General features: G+C 34.9%; 1 protein-coding gene across 1 annotated transcript in view; it reads right to left on the bottom strand.

Moving 5' to 3' along the window:
• LOC150077259 (uncharacterized) overlaps positions 1 to 22,160 on the bottom strand; it is a 196,479-nt gene that overhangs the window by 51,940 nt on the left and 122,379 nt on the right. The window contains exons 10-13 of the mRNA XM_090385833.1: positions 18,430 to 18,555; positions 10,470 to 10,526; positions 8,127 to 8,233; positions 1,125 to 1,302 (exon numbers count right to left, since the gene is read on the bottom strand). Coding sequence (XP_090241959.1) covers positions 1,125 to 1,302; positions 8,127 to 8,233; positions 10,470 to 10,526; positions 18,430 to 18,555 — 468 coding nt within the window. The remainder of the gene's footprint in view (positions 1 to 1,124; positions 1,303 to 8,126; positions 8,234 to 10,469; positions 10,527 to 18,429; positions 18,556 to 22,160) is intronic.

Below are 22,160 nucleotides of genomic sequence, written 5' to 3'. Positions count from 1 at the left end.
GAGTTTAAGGTGTTATGGGGGGGGGGGTGACTACTACGGGTATACCTCCAAAGTTCGATACATTCAGTAGCTTTTCTCAATGTCTGGTACTCGAAGTTTTTGGATATAAAAATGGAAATTTCTTTCCTAATGTCTCCTCTCTAGTGGAGTGAATAATTAGGAATAAGGGCATTGGTGATATTTTTGAACTGTCTGTCCTTGGCCTTTTGGCAGTATTTTCAGGTTCTTCAGCAGTTTGATTTAGTGTGATCTTCTCTAAAGCCCCTTGGGAAGTAGTGACTTTACTACTCATGTTTTGCTCTTTTTAGCACTGGGAGTATAGCTTACAATTCCCAGGTTTCCAGCCCCGCCACGAGGAGGCAAGTGTGGTGCCACCAAGTATATATATATTTTATATATATATATATATATATATATTTTTTAGGAGCATTAGCAACTAAGGCCATATCGCTCCGGGGATATGCGGTGGTCATTCCCTGACCTTTCCATATCCTCCCGTATTTGGTGGCTCACGGGCTCGAACCCCGGTCTAATCAAGAAGCATGTGCTATGCACCGCTGCTCCTGCCCACCTGGCTACGGAGGCGCCAGGTGCCACCAAGTGACCAAGCAATGGCTATAAATTAGTAGGGTTGGTGATTAGTTTGAGAATAAGAAAAAAAGAAAGGTGACTTTCCTTTCTGATAGTTTGCTAGGTCCTTTTAGCAAAACCTACTTATTAAGTACTGAAAAATAAAGATTGCTATAAATGTAATAAACTAAATATAATGTAAAAGTGCACTATAGAATCACTTTAAATCACTTGATCACTTGGAAAATGCTTGTCACTTGGGGCCTCTATATACTGTTTGGCTATATTAAATGAAACATACTTAAATGAAAAGCAAGTAAATTGAAAAAAAAATGACTATTTTATTTTAATTGTATAATTAGTTCTATCAGGTTTTATTGCTTTTACCACTTTAGTAACTTTTTTTTTTATTCGCTGAAATTAGTGCAGATTTAGAAGCATTATATTGAGCAATCATGGTCTTTCATATTCTTTCATATTCTTTCATATCATATTCTTCATATTCTTTCTTACCTGATCTGATCATATTCATGATCAATCATATTCTTTCTTACCTGATCTGAAAGCAGTTCTACGACATCATGGAACTTCACACTTGGAACACCCAGAATATATGGAGATTCTTCACAACACTGAACCAGGAAACAATGAGGCAGAGCAGGGATGACTAAGTGTTGCCAATGGAAAGGATATATCAAAGACAAAATAGCATCAACAGACTGAAATAATGTGCTGCAAAAGGTAGGTAGACGTGAATTAGAAAACAGATAAGCATAATTAGTAATTTAAATTAAAAGTGTGGTTCAAATGTGAACAGGATTTTCTTTAAAAGTTCTTTTTAAAAATTTTTGTATTAGCATTAAGTATCAACAATGCAAATTCTTTTTAATATCCAAACATTTCTGCTATCTTTATGCTAAATTTAGAATTACTTTTTAAAAGAATCTTTGTGGTTAATAGAATCATAACTTTAAAGCATTCCCCATTATTTATAAATTTTTAATGTCCATGAACTCTTTTAAACAAGCTGATCATAATAATCAAAAGGAGCTACATCTGAATTATATTGTACTTATTCTTTCCATTAACTTGTCCACAAGTATAATGTTTAGATTAAGGTTAATAAATAGATGTGAGGTAATCCAAAGACAAAGCCTAGAAAATGACAATAATTCCAGCATAATCTTAAAAAAAAATTTATATGAGTTTTGGCTACTTAACTAGAAATCTGGAGTTAAGCCATTTGTATAAAGTGGAAAATGATACATTTCTCATCTAAAAAAAAAACATGATTCATTCAACTTTAGATAGTTTTTCTATTAATTAATCAATATTTTTTTCTTTTTAAACATTATAGGCTGTACTACATTACTATTTTACATATTATGTACAGACTAGTCCATGAAAGTGCTCTATAGCCAACTTACATAGCTATAAGTTGGCTATACATTCTTGCTGTAATTGGCAAGAATGATTTATGTCTAAGTTACAAAATTTATCAAATAAGTAATAATGCTGAAAGAAAGAAATGTGCCTGTTTTGGATGGATTACAAGTATCCATATCAAAATATGGACTATCTCTCTCTCTCTCTCTCTCTCTCTCTCTCTCTCTTTTGAAGGTGTGTACAATTATACAGCACTCATTTCAAGGTACAGCTTGCATAGCAGCCAACTGATTACTTGTTTGATTTTACAGAAGCTACAGGAAAAACTATTAATCTCCTGCCTTTCTACAGCTTTTTTTTGTAAAAAAGATGTAGGAAGGCAAGAGATTTTCAGAAAGAGCAGGAACTTTTTCAAAGTCCAGACTTTGTAACTAAAATTAAATTCCACTGCCAACATATGCATTCAAATATTAGCTTACCTAGAATTCTTGTCAGCAGATTTCTGTCTGGATTGTAGGTTATGCAAAAAATGATTATGACTGTTTCAGACTTTGCCCTCTTCAGAAATGTTGAATCAAAGTTCTGTTTATAATGATGGCCCTGCTGTTTTGGATTGGCTAATAACAGGTTTGCTGAGTCTGATGCATATAAGAATCACACAGTACTACAAGTGATATGTCACTACTATATATAAGCATTCAAAAAGCACCCAAGTGCTGAGCCATAACACATAAGTTGTCAATATATGAGTGGTACAAAAGTAAAGGCACATGAAATTAACTGCTTGATTTTGTCAGCACATTGATTGAACTGTGAGCTATTAGCAGCAAAACTTTGTATTGGTTTATAGTTTGGTACACATCTTTATTTGTTTTCTGCTTGTGTTATGGTTATATATGTGGAATAAACTTTCAATAAAATTTGGAGATTTGTTCTGATTTACAGCTCAGCACAAAAGTAAGTGTTCGGTTTTATCTATGAATTTCAAACTTTTACTTTCCATTATTTATGAATTTTCAGAATTTTATTTTTCAACATTACATTTTTGAATGTTGAAAAAATTTGGTTCCCCAACTTTAAATTTTTTCAAAGCCCACTATTCTTTCCACTTTTATAATAACTTCTGGTAGGTTTTCATGCTGAAATTAACAGAACACTACAAAGAATCCATTGCTTATCTCTTTATCTTCAATGATACCAAGAAGTATTTTAAATTTTTTCACAAAAAATTTCAAATTTCAAAATGATTCACAGCCAACTGGTGAAATCTGTGCTACCTCAGCATCTATAAGAATATAATTTTTCAATGGGAATTTGTATCATGTAGTCAGCTGCAGCAATGAAGTACTTCCTCACTGAACAAAAGAACAGAATCTTCTCCTCCTGTTTCAGATTCTTGATAACCTTGGCAAACGAAATGCCCATAAGTCAGAATCATCTTTTTGATTATGTCTATTCTGGTAATATACTTATAAATGGAAGTGGAAATTTTAAAAATTGTTGGTATAAGAAATTTTTCTCAGATCATTCTTCATACATCTAGAAGTAATGACCAAAACAGTAATGATCTCTGTACATGGATGTGAGGTGCACTAGATCAAAGAACTATGTTGGTATTTTCAAATGCTGCTATACCATTTAAAAGAATCAAGCAAGTTGCTTTATTGAAGAGAGAGGGACATAAGACTTTCCCACAAGTGAGGATAATATGTCAAGATTTATCAGCTTGCTTGGCATGTTCAGAATTGCTTTCGTCAGAAGTCCTTTCTTTTGGGAAGTTCATTAAATTGGGTTCATTCATTACTTTTTTTTTTTGGATCGCAAACTAGATCTGGACATCAGTGCACCACTCACTAGTGATCACTTTTTGTACTTTTCAATTTGATAATTCTGAAAAGTACCAATTTGACTTTTTTCACCACTTCTAACCTCTTCTTTAAATAGACTTGTCAGAGGTTCTCCTTGCTCTACTAATCTAGTTAAACATTTATCCAAAAACAGCCAATGTGTACAGATGCATGATTAAATTTTTCTTTTTTTTCACCTCCTTTTTTTCACCTTTTTTTTCACCTGCATTAATTGAAACTGTTTAAATCTATCTTACCTTTTAGCACTTCTATCAATTATCATCTGGATAGTAGTAAATGTTCACCAAATATCTCTCCACTTTTCACAGGAAGGCATGCAGCTCCCTTTTCAGCACAAATTAATGAGATGGCAAGGACAATCTATGACCACCATTGCTCAATCTCCTCTTTTAATATCCTTGCTATTCCAGATTTTAGGATTACTTTAATAGGGGCATTATCAAGTGCAAGACAGTTTTTTAAAGGAATCTCAAATGCTTTCATATATTCAGAAGAAGATGCCCAATGAAGAACCCAACAGAGCATGGGTGGCTAACTCACGGCATGTATGCTACTTGTGCAGATCTTGTTAGTGGCCTACCTCTCAACATGGAAAAAATAAAAATAAAATAATAATAATAAATAAATAAATAATGTAAAAAATTATACGAGTTTTAAAATCAAAAATCAAGCTAAACAGAGCAGAGCTTTCGAAAGAGCATATCACATCATGTCCCAAAGGGTGTTGCCAAATTTTGACATCACATACATCAGCATTGTTTTCACTCTGATTTCCTTTCACTGCATATACTGATGTAATTCATCGATACTACTGATTAATACATAATAAATACAACTACTGATTAATACATAATAAATACAACTACTGATTAATACATAAAAAATTTACATTTATTTATTTGTGTGCTTCATACTTGGAGGTCAGTGAGATCTGGACACATTCTTTCTCTTAAAAAGCTAATAACTGACCTAATCTATTACTTAACCAAAATAGATTTGGTTAAGCTTGTGCCTACTAAAGCACATCTTACTTCGCTCTCACTCCTGTTTACAAGTTTTTGGTTCAAAACAAAGGAAGTTGCATATCACTGTATTTGCTATCAATGTAAAGGTAAGGAACAAAACACAAGGTGGGGGTGTCAAATAATGTTTAGTAGGTGCATAGTACATTGGCATCCAAATAGTTTGGAAAGCTTTGTCACACAGTTTTTAAATTCCACTATTACCAGAAATTATGATCTTTATGATCTAGGTTTTGATATGTTTGAACTTTATTTACCTGTTCATATACATTGCCTTTTAGTTTTAATTTAGCACAGGTATGTAGAGACACTAATAAGTTCCACACATCTATTGATTCTGTGAAGATGAACATTTAATTGTTTACATGCATTAAATTTATTTTATAAACATAAAACTGTTTAATTTTTAAAAAATTTTTATTACTAGTGCTTAGCATAAAATTCCTTTACACAGTTAGCAAAAATATTTGATGGCACCAGATATGGCTCCATGGTAGGGGAGGGGGTTCCAATTCCGGTAGCTTCCAGACCCATCTTAGGTGGACTGTGATTTTGTTATTTATTTTTTTTATTATATTTTTATTCGACTGAGTTTATACACACAAATTGATCACAGTATGGCATTTATAATTCTAAGGAAGGATTATAGAAACTTGTAATTAAATACAAATTCACTGATTATGTAAGCAGGTGACTTATAGAGATGGCACCAGGAACATCAGTTCAACTGCGCCAAAGGTGGATCATGATGCAACATAATATGTGACATACAGGGAAAGGTTGGCACCCCTGTTGTAGAGGGTCTTCCAATGATGCACTGAGCACCAGCCAATTTCAATTTTATGATTTTTTTCCCTGTTATTAGAAAAAAGTCACCACAATGAGATATAGTTTGGAATCACTTTGATAACTGTTATCTGTACAAATTGAAAATGGCATATTTTTCGTATGTCATCACTATCATTTCTTTCTCTCTGTGCAATTTAACTAACAGTGCCAGCTGTTTTTTTTACATCAACTTTTTTTTTTTTTCAACGTTGGGAAACATATTTCTGCATGATTAGCGCTATTTAGATGAAGATTATGTTCTATGATAAATGATGCAAAAATAGTTTTTGGCACATATGAAAGTATCTTTGTCACTGTGAAATACTACATACATCTATTTTTGCATTCTTTTCTACATAGTGCATGTTGTCCTTATGCTTATTTGTTTTCAAATGTTTGATTACATTAATTTTCCTGTCACTCGAAATTGGAAAACGCCATCCACATATAGTATGTAAAAGCAAATGTATTACCTTACCCATAATTAATAATACATGGAGTAGCTTGTGTATGTTGTCTGAAATTTTACAACTTACTGGACACCGTTACGCCACACCACACTGTCACACTACATTAGCATTAGTTGAGCCATATGATGCAAGAAAGCAAGTATATGCAGCATCAGCCAAAAGAGAGAGAAAAAAAAAAAAAAGTCCCATTTCACCCATCTATTCACACTCCAAATACTTGTCCAGCTCAGCCTTAAATTTATTTAAGCTATCAACTTCCACAACAAGAGATGGAAGTCTGTTCCAGCAATTAACTACCCGCTGGCTAAAGGCAAATTTCCACACATCTATTCTACAACTGTCTTTACTCAATTTGAGTCTATGACCCCCCCCCCCCCGGTTCTTAATCTAAGCAAGAGGAAGAATCCCATCATCATTGAGCTTACTACGTTCAAGGCTTTATACACCTCAATCAGATCAACTCATATTTGCCTAGTCTCTAGGCACTGCAATTTGCAGAACTTAAGCCTAGTTTGGTAAGAGCACTCCTTTGTTCTGCTCACTAATCTTGTTGCCCTTCTTTGTACTCATTCTAGCAACTCTACATCCTTCCTAAAATGAGGCCACCAGACCTGTACACAGTATTCAAGGTGTGGCCTGACCATTGCCTTGAACAATGGGATAATCACCTGCTTGTCCCTGCTAGCAAAATTCCTATATATCGTTGACAAGACTCCATGACCTACTCTGACAGCTCACCTGCACTGATCAGCAAACTTCATATCTGACTGCACAATTACCTGAGGTCTTTTTCACTCTCCACTTCACTGAGTGTAGCACCACACAGTTGGTACATTTCTCTTGGGTTACTGCTACCCATATGCAGTACTTTGCATTTGTCAATGTTAAACTTCAGTTGCCACTTCTCAGCCCATTTGCCGAACTTATCTAGATCCAGTTGCAGTAGCATACTGTCTTTACTATTGTTAACAACCCTGTTTGCTTGTTTGTTTATTTGGTTTTTAGGCGCATTAGCAACTAAGGCCATATTGCTCCGGGAATATGCGGTGGTCATTCCCTGACCTTTCCGCATCTTCCGTATTTGGTGGTGACGGGTTCGAACCCCGATCTAATCAAGAAGCGTGTGCTACGCACTGCTGCTCCTTCCTACCTGGCTACGGAGGCGCAGTTAACAACTCTGCCAACCTTAGTATCATCTGCAAACTTGGACATTAAGTCTGATTTACCTTCATCAATATCATTGATGAATACACAAAACAACAAAAATGGGCCCAGCACCAAACTCTGGGGAACTCTACTAATAACATTAGTCCATGAAGAGCAGTGTCCACTGATTACCACTCTCTGTCATCTCCCATTCAACCATCCCTTTATCCATTGTTTTTATTAGAAAAGGTCACAACAATGAGATATAAATGATGATGAAATGCTGCAATCATGCATTAAAGGAAACAATGCTGCTTTTCAGGTTCCAGCTTCCATTGTATGTCAAGCAACACACAGACTAGCACACCTGACCAATTCTTTAACAAAAATAACCAGAAATTTGCAAAATTTTTTAAAAATTTTTGATTTAAAATAGTTTTACTATTTAAAACTATGTTAAATAGTTTTAAATAAAGATAGACAAAATGATGTTATGCCAGTCAGACAGAGAAGGTGGTCAAAAATATGGATTCTCCATTATAAACCTGGAGAGTTGAAACAGAAATTGTAGTTATTATGGGTATTAATAATATGGGTATTAAAAGGATTAATTTCTCCACAGCACAATTATCTTTCTCACATTGACAAAATGACTGCATTAATCATTATTAATAATATTCTTATCTTGTAGATACATTTTGGTCCTTTGAATTAATAACTGTATAAATATTCTACTATATTTATCATACAGAAAAAGCTAATTACTCTAATGAAAAAATAAATAATTCATAAACCAAGAAAATTAAAATAAAATGTGATAGTTAAAATAAACAGACCTGCATGACTCGGATACTAGTAGGATTCTTCTTTCCAGCAATAATGAAGCTACAACTTTTATCAAGATATCAACATCAAGAAGCTGAAGTATCTGAGTCAATTCTCCCTATAAATAAAAGGATATGCATATATAAATATACAGGGTGAGCATGACATCTTTCCCTGATTTCAAACATTTATTACACAAGAACTATGCTGGGTACAAACATACAGTTTTTTGCAAGTTTTACCTGAACTCAAAAAGTTTTTTTTACTTCTTCAGTAGTAAAAGGGAGTTCTCCAGGCTCCCTTTTACTACTGAAGAACGTCTAGTCGATACTCTATTTCTCTCCATGTTTTCCCCATCTCTTGAGTAACTGTCGCGAAAGCATACGTTATCCTCTCCTTTAAAATTTTAAAATCACGAACTGGATTCAAATACACTTTGTCCTTAATGTATTCCCATAAAAAAAAGTCAAGAGGGGTAATGTCCGGAGAATGGGCTGGCCATGGTGTTGGAACATCACTCTCAATCCATCGGTTAGGAAACGTAGCATCCAGGAACTCACGAACAACTAAACTCCAGTGTGATGGTGTACCATCTTGTTGGAAAATTACCCATGGCTGAAACTCTTCTGAGGTGTAACATATTGCTCCAACATGTCCAAATAAATGTTCGGTAAAATGGTGGTCTCAACAAAAAAAAAAAAGGTCCAATAACTTTGTTGTGCCTTAGGCCGCACCAAACGTTCACTTTAGGGCTGTCCCTCTCTTTCTCAAAAACAACACGTGGGTTCTCTGACCCCCAAATACTGGCATTGTGTCAATTTACCTTCCCCGAGGTGTGGAAGGTAGCCTCATCAGAAAAACAAACATGCTTAAGGTAATCACTGTTTTCATCAACTCGCTGCAGAATTTCTGTAGCAAAAGCAGCACGTTGGGGATGATCGTCTTGCTCAGAGGCTTGAACAATATGCACCTTATATGCATACAAATGAAGCCGTTTGTGCAAAATTTTAACCATTGTCCTTTGAGGTATGCCAAGTTCCCTTGATGCACAACGAGTTGACTTCCGAGGATTGCATTCAAAAGCATCACGCACAGCATCAACAGTCTCTTCACTCACACTAGGCCTACCAGTTCTTTTAAGGTCCCCAACACTGCCAGTCCCTTTAATCTTCGCATACCAACCTCTGATGTTTTTAACATCTGGCAGATCTCGCCCATAGTCTCTTCTAAAGTTTCGCTGAACTGTAACTGGCGATTTCGTTACTAGTAATTGTAGCAATGTATCCATTGTAGAACTACCTAGATCGTCCACAGATTGTGCAACTGTACAGTGCAAAAAACTCTAAGCATTGGCTTTCGTTATGACACAAGGTGCAAGTTTCTATCTAGCACAGTTTTAAAGTTACAATTTTACTTAATCAGGGAAAGACTTTACGCTCACCCTGCCCTTCTGTAACTTATAATTTAACTATGGAATCTAACAAAGATCAGAAAAATTATAAATTTTTCTGATCTTCATTATATTAGTGATTTCTATTATCATATTCCAATAACAAACAGCATTCAAGTTCGAGACTTGTGGTAAAAAAATATTCAAGACTTGTGGTTGTTGTTGTTTTGGTGTTTATTAGTGCACTGATCAAGACTTGTGGCAAGTAAAAAAATACAAAAAAAAAAAAAAAAACTGTTTATTTATGCATCCATATAAATAACAGATAATCAAGATAGCCTCATTTTTTTTTTCTTTTGTGTTATCATGCACACAACTTGACTCCCAGTGAATAGATTTTATTATTTTCATTTGGCTCCTTTAAAAATATTTGTCAAGCCATTATAAATTTCATTAAAACTGAACAAATAAATATCCAAAAATTTTAATTTTTCCATATGGTTATTCATATATACTGAAATCAGCCAAAATGCTGAAAATTTTGTTTATGGTAGTGTACTGATTGGAGGAAAGAATGGCGGACATGCAGAAAAGAAAAATTCTCAGTTCAAGCACTACATATGTCAGTGTTTGAACTGAGATTACTATTTTTTATTCTATTAATCACAGAATATCTGAAAAATACTTGTATTTTAATTTTTATTAAAAATCTGAGGAAGCTCAGAAAATATTACATTGTGAAATATGTCCAACAAAGCAAGAAGTTTTTTGTACATTGTTAATTACTTAATTAATCAGGTACTTTTGCTTCTGCTAATCAAAGAAAATGGAAAAATCATTACATAACTTGTTGATTTATGCATTTATATCACATAAATTACTACTCTTTAAACAAAACTAGTACAACTGCAACTAGTACTAGTGCAACAATCTCAATTAAAAATGAAAGATTTTTTGTACATACACTTATAATACGATCCTCCTGAGGCCGCATAATGTTAATACTTCTTTTGTGGTCAGCCTATGCATTAAACAAAAAGTAAATATTGTGTCAATATACGAATATTTATGAAACATACAATGAAAATTAAAACAGAGAGAGAGAGAGAGAGAGATAATAAAAACAAAAAAAGTAAGATACTAACTTATTGAGAATGTATTACATTTTCAAAATACAGCTTACTGATCTACATATACAGTGTTCTCCCCAGGACCTATTGAATGGGCACACTGTCCAGTGAATTTAACTGACCTCCCAGCTAAAATATAAGCGATTCTCGCAGTACCGTGTGGTACTGCTCACTGATCTCAATCAATATTAATTTTAACATACTATGCTGGCTGGTTGGTTGGTTGGTTGCTTGGGTTTTAATGCCGCATCAGCAACTCGGGCTATACTGTGCCAAAATCACATCCCATACTAGATAACAGTAAAAACTGTAGTGACGTAGTTGCTTAGGTCACTATATCAATATGTATAAAAATATAAATATGTATGAGGTAAACTAATATAAAGATATATTTACATACAAGCAAAAAGGTTTATTGATTTTAAAAACCTAAAAACAGCTGACACATTGTCATTGTCAGATAAAATCTGACTGAGTGTATAAGGCTCAGTCAGATGACATGAACATGCTATGCGATTCAGGTCAATGCGACAGGAGCATATAATGTTAAATTATGCAATTAATTTTTTGCTTTGGGTCACTTAAGTCACATTTATAAATAACGGAAAATTTTATAATATTGCAAAGTATTACATTTCCCCACCTGGCTACTTCATAATGCTACACGGCTGGAAAAATTTTCTGGGGAGAACACTGATTTAGGTCCTGTATATACTGGCAAACAGCAATCAAAAATAGACAATTTCTGTTAATTATTATTGGGATGTAATGAATGGTGCTAACCCTTGATAATGTACCATTTAATGTATTTTTATACTAATAATTGGCAATAACTTTATTAGCTTTGTGCATGTGTGTGTGTGCGTGCGTGCGTGTGCACGCACATGTGTTTCAGGGCTTTCTCTTCAGTTTTAGATTATGGCACCCTTACTATTTCCCTTTAACTAGCCTATTTCTTTTGCTCCTTTTAGAGTTATGTATAAGTATAGTGCAAAAGCATCAATAATACATAGCCATTTCTGAATAAACAGAATATTTATAAGGTGGCATCGTTTTAAGTTATATCTCATGTTGTGAATACCTACCTTCACAACGAGTTGCCATGATATTGCACTACTTCGAATAAGTAAAGCTTCACCTGAGGAGAAGATTAATGTTACTTATTCTCATATGGATATCACCACCCATCTGAGAATAAATAACATTAGTCTTCTCCTCAGGTGAAGCGTTACTTATTTGAAGTAGTGTACTATCATGGCAACTCGTTGTGAAGGTATTCACAATATGAGATATAACTTAAAATGTTATATCACCTTATAAATATTCTGTTTATTCAGAAATGGCTATGTATTATTGATGCTTTTGCACTATACTTATACATAGTCTAGACTTTTCCATAGCTTGAGGCTTACGCCCTAAACACTTTATAGTCCTTTTAGAGCTTCAATAGTTGCTGTGCTCTAGAATCAACAACACACACAGCTTCACATAATCATACAATCTAATTCTCCACATACATACATATATACCACTCCCATGGATCAACATTGGTGGGGGTGTTTGTGAAGTTCATGTCAATGAAGCTGAGAACTATGCCACTGGGAGCATATATTCCTAGCAGGGTCACTCATGATGGACAGATCAAAGCTAAGGCACTTAATCAATTCAATAACTGCCAACCTGCACTGGGCCAATGTGGCAGATCATGGTCCATTCCCTCAACATGCCTTCACAACAAAATAATAGCCCTCATTCCCTGGAGGCTTGCGAGCTACTACCTACAGCAGTGGGAAGATCAGCTCAATGGCAGAGGGTGTTAAGAATCACCGGGCTTGATCACACTGCATTTGCACTTTAGATATTGGAATGCTTAACATTTGATCTATGAGTACAGGCTCACACCTAGAACAGCTGAAACACTTCAATTGGGACATCATCAGTTTATGTGAGATCTGAAGAAAGAATGAAGATTTGGTCAAACTAGAAGATGGCCATACTACAAGGATCAAATAATGGACAGTGTGGTAGAATTGGGTTCCTGATCAACAAAATACTAACAGATTCCACCATAAAAGAAGAAAGTATTACTGAAAGAATTGCTCACTGTGCTATTAAGCTATACAGTCTCTGTATTATTCAAATTATTCAAGCTTATGTTCCTACAAGTAGTCATAGTGATGATGAAGTTGAAGAATAATCTCTCCTGCTTGTGCCTTTACAAGCAGGAGAGATTTCAATGTGATAACTGGTAAGATCCAAAATGGGGAAAGATCTGTCAGATGATAGAAGCAAGCTACTAATTGAATTTGTGGAGGAACAAAATTTGTTTATCATGATCTCAATGATGAAAAAGTGATGAGAAATGAAGCAAAGTGGTAACATAAGAAACAAGGTAGAATACACAGAAATGTGCAAGACCATAAGAAAGTGCATAAAAGAAGAAATGTGCAAGTTTAACATTGATCTCGCCAGATGAATACTAGAAGAATATCAAGGGCTAACGAACACAAAACAAAAAATGGTTATACACAAGAGCCAAATGTTTGCTTTGAAGCTTGGTGATGCCACACCAACAAAAATCCAATAACAAATACTAAAACCAGTGGAAGAATTTTATTAAAATCTTTATAAGGATAAAGGACAACAGCTGGATCCAACATCAGATGCAGAAGCTATACCAGAAATTTTAGTAGAAGATGCTATAAAATCAACGAAAAATGGTAAAGCAGCAGGACCCGACAAAGTCACTATTGAAATGTTGAAAGCTGGAGACCAGCCAGCATGTACAGCTCTAGCCAGACTATTTTCAAATTGCTTTCTACTTAACAAAAGTACCTGTAGCATGGAAAAATGCAAAGCCATCCTACTGCACAAAACAGGTAAAAAGGCAGATTTAAAAAACTATCGACCAATAAGCCTATTGCCAGTTGTCTATAAGGTTTTCACAAAGATACACACAATACTTGATATGGCACAACTCAAAGAACAAGAGGATTCAGAAGCGGCTTCAGTACAATAGATCACATCCAAACAGGGCAGCAAGTTAGAGTAGCACAATGAATACAACCTTTATGGATTGTTGATTTTGGTAACTGCAGTTCATGCAAAGTACGATGAAGTGACTTTTGAGGACCGCACTGGAATGTTGCCTCCTGGACATTTTCAATGGTTTCTCAAGACATGCATGGACATTTTCACTTTGAGGCAGGTCAATCACACTTTCCGTTGCTCGAAAATCCTGAACCCACCTCCTGATACTGGTTTGGAGGGAGGATCCCTTTTGCATTGACAGCAATAATTTTGTTGCATGGTAATTTTTCCATGTCCTGACTCAGTTAAAAAAAAAATTTTTTTTTAATATTTCCCACATAACAATGTTACATCATTTACTTATAGGCAGTGTTTTTTTTTTTTTTTGGAATGGTGCACAACGGTACGGCATGCCGACACCTTTATTAACAGTGATGTGTGACATTTGGATGCAGTGCACTCCGAAATTTGTTATATTCCGTAAATTTTTTCACAAGTTTACCTACTATTCAAATAAGCTTAAAATTATTTAACTAAATTTTCATTTTTCACTGTCTATTGTTATGATATTTTCTATATAAAACTGTATAACCATTTTTATAATTCTAAATTACTCAGTCGGATCTCTGTTTAATTAAGTCCTTTTATAGTGAATTATTTTGAATTCCCCTTGGAAGTTACATTTAAAATACTTTCCGCTGAGCGAAGATAATTTTCATATATTTTCTTACATAAAAATAATAAAAAAAAACTCCACCTTCTTATTTGATGCATGCTAGTTTATTATAATCATTAATATTAATAATTTATTTTTACATTTTAGCTTCATTCCATCTAATTGGCTTTCTAATTCAGCTTTTAATTTCATTTCATATAATTTAGAGTATCCTTTAGGTTTTTTCACCTTCTTTCCCTTTTATTCTTTCCTTTTCTCTACTAGTTGAGCACCCTGTGCTCTTCACATTTCCATCTGTCAGGTTTTTTTTTCCTTTTGCTTAATTATTATAACTTTGCTTTTATATATATATATATATATATAATTTTCTTATATATATATATATATATATATATATATATAATTTTCTTTCTTTTTTAACTTTCACTTTTTTATCCCTATTTTTCATACCTCATGAACTATTAGAGTATTCGAGGGGGATCTCTACTATTTCTATACTTTTACTTTTTTCCGTTCGCCTTAGTTAGCGCAAGCTTCTACTGTTACTTGACAATCGCTTAGACTACATATATTATAAACTACACACATAAGCCTAAAAATAGATGGATCTCTTTCTCTAATTTAAATTTTGACTATCCGTTGGGCTAACAGTCATCTTGCCAGCTTACTGCTAAATTGGAATATATCAACGTAAATACCTTTGGTTAATATATTTATATATTATTTATCTCATTAAAGTCACTATCTGGCTATTTTTACCATCATTCGGACAAGTTATGCTGGACAATGACTACAGAAACGGATAGCTCGTTAATTATGGTTGATACATTGAAAGGGTTAGCCCTCGAAAAAGTCCCTTTCAATGTATCTTATCGCCTATAATTAACTTTTTAATTGTACATTTTTATTGCTTATTTTAGTTATTGATATGCAAGATTTTCCTTGCTTTGCTTTTTGGCATATATATAATTTTTTTCCAGGTTACATTGGGCACCCGCATAGGTTTTTTGGTTTTTTCTTGAGAAGCTATCTTACTAGCTTTCATTTCATTTTATACACTATAACTTACCACCATTAACTTAACTCAAATAATATACAGACGGATGTAATGTTTAATCTTTTTTGATGGCATTAATCGGATCTGTGACGATTTAATATTATATATTAGAAATAATATTATAAATTAGATATAAATTAACTATCCTATTTGCTTTTTACATACTTGGATATATATATATATATATATATATATATATATTAAATGTAATAAAATGAAAGTTTCAGTTGATGGATAAAAATAAAAATAAATAAGCAAGGTATGACAGATGCACCAAAACACACAACGCAGCAGTAGAGGATGCAGTAGAAGTATATATAAGTGATTAAGAATAGATAAGTCTGATAAAGTTTGCACAGATGGAGGTGAAAAGTACACAAATTGCCAAGGACTAGAAGGGTAAGAATAGTAGAAAAAAAGAAGTATTGTAGGTTTGTGAAAGGCAAAAGAATGTTAATATGTTAGCCCGAGAGTTTTACTTTCCCTGTGACTCTATCCAATTCAATCAATTACTAACTTGTCAATACTGTACCAGAGGAACACCAAGTTGAATCACAAAGAAAGTAGGTGGGTGGTTTTATGGGAACCCAGTAGTAGATGGAAGAAGAGAAAAATTTTCCTTAAGTAGCTGAAAAGTCTGGATGTTAGGGAACGTGAAAACCTCTCACCCTAACTGGGTTGCACGATTTTCTTCCCATATCTGATAAGAAGTAAGGCAAAGTCTCCTTAGTTCCTACCAGCACATGTGGGCTAAAGAACATAACAATCACGGCAAAACACTGTCCAGAGGAAACCGTTAACCAAAGGGAAATGTTATCTAGAAATGAATTAATTAACATGCAAGGAAAGAACGCAGAAGCCTGGTTTCTTGCACCAACCACAATACTTAAAGAGATTTTATGGCCAGAAAGGATGTCATGGGAGTCTGGCCAAGAGGAAAGCCAGTGTGGGAAAGTAGGTGGAGGATTTTATTAATATCTCTGACATCATGGCACCAAATAAGACAACCAGAGACAAATGGACTCCTCTTGGGTGGTGAGTCATTCATGGACAGTAAACCCGTGACTCGTAGTGGCCAATGAAAGAGAGTTGGTCTTGGAGGGAAAGTAAACGAAAGGATATAAAAGGATCCAAAAAAAGGGACAAGACAGAGGAGGAGAGAAAAGAAAAAGAGAGTTACTGTGGTTATCGATGTTGTTGCCACTGTCATCGTCGTGATTGTCGTCGTAGCACTGAAGCCTTTTCAGACATTGTCACAGCCCGAACTGGCCGAAGTAACAGAAGTGGGAGGACCAAGGAGACAAAGAGAATCCCTGAGTCCAGAGGAGACCACACCCTAGCATCCTACCAGAAGGATGGAAGCCAAACTATCGGCTCTCGAAGATAACAACTAGTCCTGGTAAGCATGTAGTTTCTTTCTGTGTGAATGGTGAATGTTAAGATAGAATAAATGTGTTAAAACCAACTGCTTCCTTCCTAATAGTTTGAAATCCTCCTGACAATTCTCTTTAAAATGAATACAACTGATCAGTTCTGTTGAATTTATCTGTTAAATGGCATAAGAAAGGAAAGCATTATAAAGATATTCAAAACGGCCAAAGTCCTTACGATTATCCCAGGTGCAAACCCGTTACCAACATAAGTAAGAATAATAACCAGATAGCAAGAAAGATTACTGTGTATATGATTAATTCTGTTTGTAATAAATATTGTTAGATGTTACCAAGTTCTCTGATTTTACTTCCGCTACCAATACTCTCACATAGTCCTGATCAGCAGTATGTACTCAAAATGCGGGATTAAACAGTCCTAGCAGTTGTTTAATTTAAACACAACGCTCGTCGAAGCTGCAGCAGTAGAGGACCCACAATCGTAGACTGCCAAGGGCTTAGACCATGTCCTAACCAGACGAACATCTTAGACAAAGTGTACCACAGGAGTAGGAGGCCATAAGTGGCAGAGAGAGAATGCAAACAAAATGGTTTTCCACGACCCATATAGGATACCCATATAGAGTAACAATAATTATAGTTACGATCTTCCTGGTGTTTTTTGAGATTGGCAGAAAGAAATACGTTGTATTATTTTGATTGCTATTTTCTGTATTTAGTATTTATGAAGTATTATTATTACTATTATTATTATTACACAGTAATAAGCGGCAACAATCTATGAACTAGCTCGGCTGTAGTATTTAACTCACATTTAGAGGATCTTGTTAAAGAAAAGTGGGTTTTTTAAAGCAAATTCAAAGGTAAATTAAAAACTGTAAGTTCACACAAGTTGCTGCTTGTCGCCGACTTGATTTTAAAATGTACATTTTATGTCATGTCTTTTACGTATTAATAATTGTATTAAATAAAAAAAAAAAAAAGGAGGGGGATAATAATACCACAGAAAAATGGAGAGGCAGAGCATAGAGGGGGTGAGATCAGAAACATCATTTCCAACACAACCTGAAACAGTTCCTGAGCAAGCAAGGGCTCACCTAGCCTCGATCACAGGTTACATACATTTGATACCAATTTATCTGGGTAAAGAGGATGAGGGTGCTTTGGTTGCCTTATTTTTCGAAACTTTAGAAGAGACAGCTGAAATTGCAAACTGGACAGATAGAGAGAAATTGACAGTAATTAAGTCTAGACTAAAGGGGACAGCGGTGGAGTTTTTCTCACATTCACTTGAATTACGAGCAGAGGAAAATTATGAGCAGTTCAAAGAAATTTTTGTAAAATGTTTTGAGTGACTGCTTCCCCTGATATCACAATTACAGCAGTTTAGTACAGCTAAACAGGAGTCAGGAGAGGTCGTGATACAGTTCAAGACATGCCTAAGAAATCTGTGTAGAGCAGCATTCAAAACCCAGCATGAGACTCAGGTGTTAGTACTTAGAGATCAGACTTCGCTGGCCCAATTTATTAATGGACTAAATATAAAATTTAGTCCATTAAGACTAAAATTAAAGTGCTTAAAATTAAAATTTTATGTATCAATTATATCAAAACTAAATGAAATCCAAACTGGTACTAACTTCCATTTTATCGGGTAGTGAGACAGTCTCTCCAGGACTGGGAATGCTATGCTTATATAAATCAGATAAGTAGTTGATCCATTCATGTTCTGTTAGGCACAAATGTTTTTCAAGTTCTCCCAGTATCTAGAAATATATTAAAAAATAATAATAATAATGTACATTTATACCATTTGTCATTAATCATTAATTTATGTACATTAAACAATTTGAGTTCTTGCACTAGTATGAATAATTTGAAACCAAATACAGAAAAATGTCATGCAGACTGGTTAATTTAGAGCATCAAGCCTGTTACAAAATCTATACAGACACTGTAGTTACATTTATACACTTAACAAGAACATACTAAATCAACTAATAATATTTAATAAAAGTCATTTTATTAGATGAATTATTTAATTGGCATATTGCTATGAAAGGAATAATTGACAGAAATAGCTCGAATAATTAAATGAACTATTCTATTTTATGGATTTCTCTATTAAAAATCCATTTTTGGGCATGGATTTTAAGTTGAGAAAACTGCCTATATCATGTGGAGAGAACCTACCTATACTACACTAAGGAACACTAGCTACTTGGAATCAAAATTATTGGAAATATCATCCTTAAAACACATATACCAAGGCCATTATGTCAATACCATTTTAATGATGTGGAGTCACAGCAAGGACAATCTCCAAACCTACTAAAAATATTCTCAACAATTTCGAGTCAAATCAACTTCAAGATGGAAACAGCTCAAAATATCCTTTGAGAATAGCTCAAAATAGCCTATCTTGGAATTTATTTAAAGTTCTTGAATGCTCTCTTAGAAAGAATACCTAATGACCTAGAAAGACTTGTATACAGAAAACCAACTGCTACTGGAGTATTACTTAATTTCAGTTCCTGCCATTCTCATTGCACAAATATTGGGGTCCTCAGCACCTACACCTTGAGAGTCCTGAACCTTTGTCAAGGCAAAGCTTTAAAAGAACTCACATTAGCCAGAAATGTAGCCATCAGTAACAACCATCTGCTAAACAACAATGTTTGCATGCTCGAATGCCTATTGTAGGCGCTGTCGCTGGTGAACTGTGGTTAGCATGGGCACTCGGAGCAGCCTGCAGCTATGCAGCCCCATTTTCAATAGGGTTCGATGTACTGTATGTTGTGATACGTTACTCTCGTCACCAGTGTGTGTGTGTGTTATGGGGGTTTAGGGGCGCATAAGCTGCCAGGGATATAGTGCACCTATTCATAGATTATTCAGGGATATAGTGCACCTATTCATAGTTTTAATTTCAGAAAAGAAAATTACGATGCCTTAAGGTACTACATGGCCTCTATTAACTGGGTAGATATCGCGCAGAGAATGAATACAATTGAACTGTGGTACGCTTTTAAAACATTAATCACAGATGCCTTGAATGCGTATATACCATTAAAAAAATACTCCACGAGAAGGGTTCCAAGTTGGATGAATAGTGAAGTTGCCACATTACTTGAGCAGAAAAAGGTGGCATGGAAACGTTACAGAGCAATAAAAAGTACTGAAGCCTATAACAGCTACAAGGTGGTGTGTAATAGAGCCACAGAAAAGGTTCGACAGGCAAAGGCAGTTTATGAGAAATCACTAGCAAACAGAGCAAAGAGGGGGGATAAAGAATTCTTCACATATATAAATGCCAAGAAGAGCAGGACAAACCAGATCGGACCTATACGTAAGGGAAAGGGGATAGTAATAAATACACCAGCTGCCGTTGCAGATGAACTCAACAGTTATTTTGCATCGATATTTACAAATGAAAAGCCTTTTGTGGCAATGGGAAATTGTGGGAGCGAAGTTAAAAAATATGTAATTAATGATATTGAAATTTCGCAAGATTATTTAATGAAAAAACTTTCAAGCCTACAGACTAGTAAGGCTCCTGGAGTTGATGGAATATACCCTATAATCTTGAGAGAGGCGGCAAGCGAGTGCATTGAACCACTGAGGCTGGTTATGCGAGCATCACTAGACTCTGGGGAGATTCCCTTGGATTGGAAAAGTGCAAATGTATCTCCCATACATAAGGGTGGCTCTAAAAGTGAAGTGGGAAATTATCGACCTGTCAGTCTGACTTCAGTAGTAGGGAAAATCATGGAGGCATTGATCAAGGGTGGAATTCAGGATCATTTGGATAGAATTGAAATTTTCAAGGATACTCAGCATGGTTTTGTAAAGGGAAAATCATGTTTAACAAATCTGGTTCGCTATTTCGAAAGGGTCACTCACGAGCTGGATTTAGGGAATAATTTCGACATTGTTTATTTAGATTTCAGCAAAGCTTTTGACTCAGTCCCACATGAGCGGTTGCTTTATAAGCTGGAACAGGTTGGAATCACTGGGAAAATCCTTAGATGGACAGAAGGATGGCTTCAGGGCAGGAGGCAGAGGGTTGTGATAAATGGCTATTCCTCAGATTGGGTTGATGTAAGAAGTGGGGTTCCCCAAGGATCAGTATTAGGACCACTGTTGTTTTTAATTTTCATAAACGACATTGATGAAGGGATAGAGGGCGTGATGTCTAAATTTGCAGATGATGTTAAAATTGGTAGAGTAGTTAATGATCACTGTCAAGCTGAGCTTCTTCAGAGAGACCTAGATAGACTTCAAGAATGGTCAGAAAAATGGCAGCTGTGCTTTAATCCAACAAAGTGTAAGGTATTACACCTGGGAAACAGTAATCCCAAAATAACTTATTCACTTGGTGGAGTTCAACTAAACCCAGTACTGGAGGAAAGGGACTTGGGTGTTACGATACGGTCAGACATGAAATTCTCTGAGCATTGTAAACAGGTTGCAAGGAAGGCCCATGGTGTCCTATCGATGATCTATCGAACTTTTGCAAGTAGAGATAGGGACGTGATAATCCCATTATATAAGGCCTATGTTAGACCACACTTGGAATACTGTGTTCAAGTATGGAGACCGCACCTAAAGAAAGACATCGAGCTTCTTGAAAGGGTGCAAAGAAGGGTAACTCGCCTGGTGAGATCGGCAAAAGGGCGTCCTTATGAAGAAAGACTTCGAATATGTGGGTTGCAGAGTTTGGAAACTAGACACCTTAGAGGAGATTTGATTGAGGTGTTTAAGGCTCTGAGAGGCATCAGTAAAATGAATGAGGACAAAATTTTCAAGATTATAAATGATGCTAGAACTAGGGGACATAAATTCAAGTTACGCGGGGAAATGTTTAGATTGGACTGCAGGAAGTTTTATTTTAGCCAGCGAGTTATAAATTACTGGAATAAGTTGCCTTCATGGGTGGTAGAGGCCGACAGTTTGGGGAAATTCAAAGGTCATCTGGATAGTACTTTCGGGTAAGGGAAGCGCATAGGATGATAGGATTAATTTCCTTTTTATTTAATTTTTAATTTCATTTTATTATTTTTATTTATTTATTAATTATTATTATTTATTTATTTAATTTTTGTTTTTATCATTGTTTTGTTCGGATTTTTTTTTTTTTTTTTTTTGGCTGGTGCAGCATAAGCCATAGGCTTTCTTGCACCATACGGCCGTTACTAATACTAATAGGAAAAAGCTAAAAACAAAGTTCTGATGTAACACCTTCATTTTTATTACCAAGATCTTTTAGAATTTATGATATAGTCCAATTTTTTTTAGAGAAGAGAAAAATTCATTGATGTTTACATCCTTGCCAATAATAATACGTAATGTCATCAGTTCTCGTAGATTT

Source organism: Mastigoproctus giganteus, chromosome 12 (assembly GCF_048544385.1).
Source record: "Mastigoproctus giganteus isolate SK-2022 chromosome 12, ASM4854438v1, whole genome shotgun sequence".
Classification (NCBI taxonomy): Eukaryota; Metazoa; Arthropoda; class Arachnida; order Uropygi; family Thelyphonidae; genus Mastigoproctus; species Mastigoproctus giganteus.
This window is presented reverse-complemented; position numbering and strand designations above follow the sequence as displayed.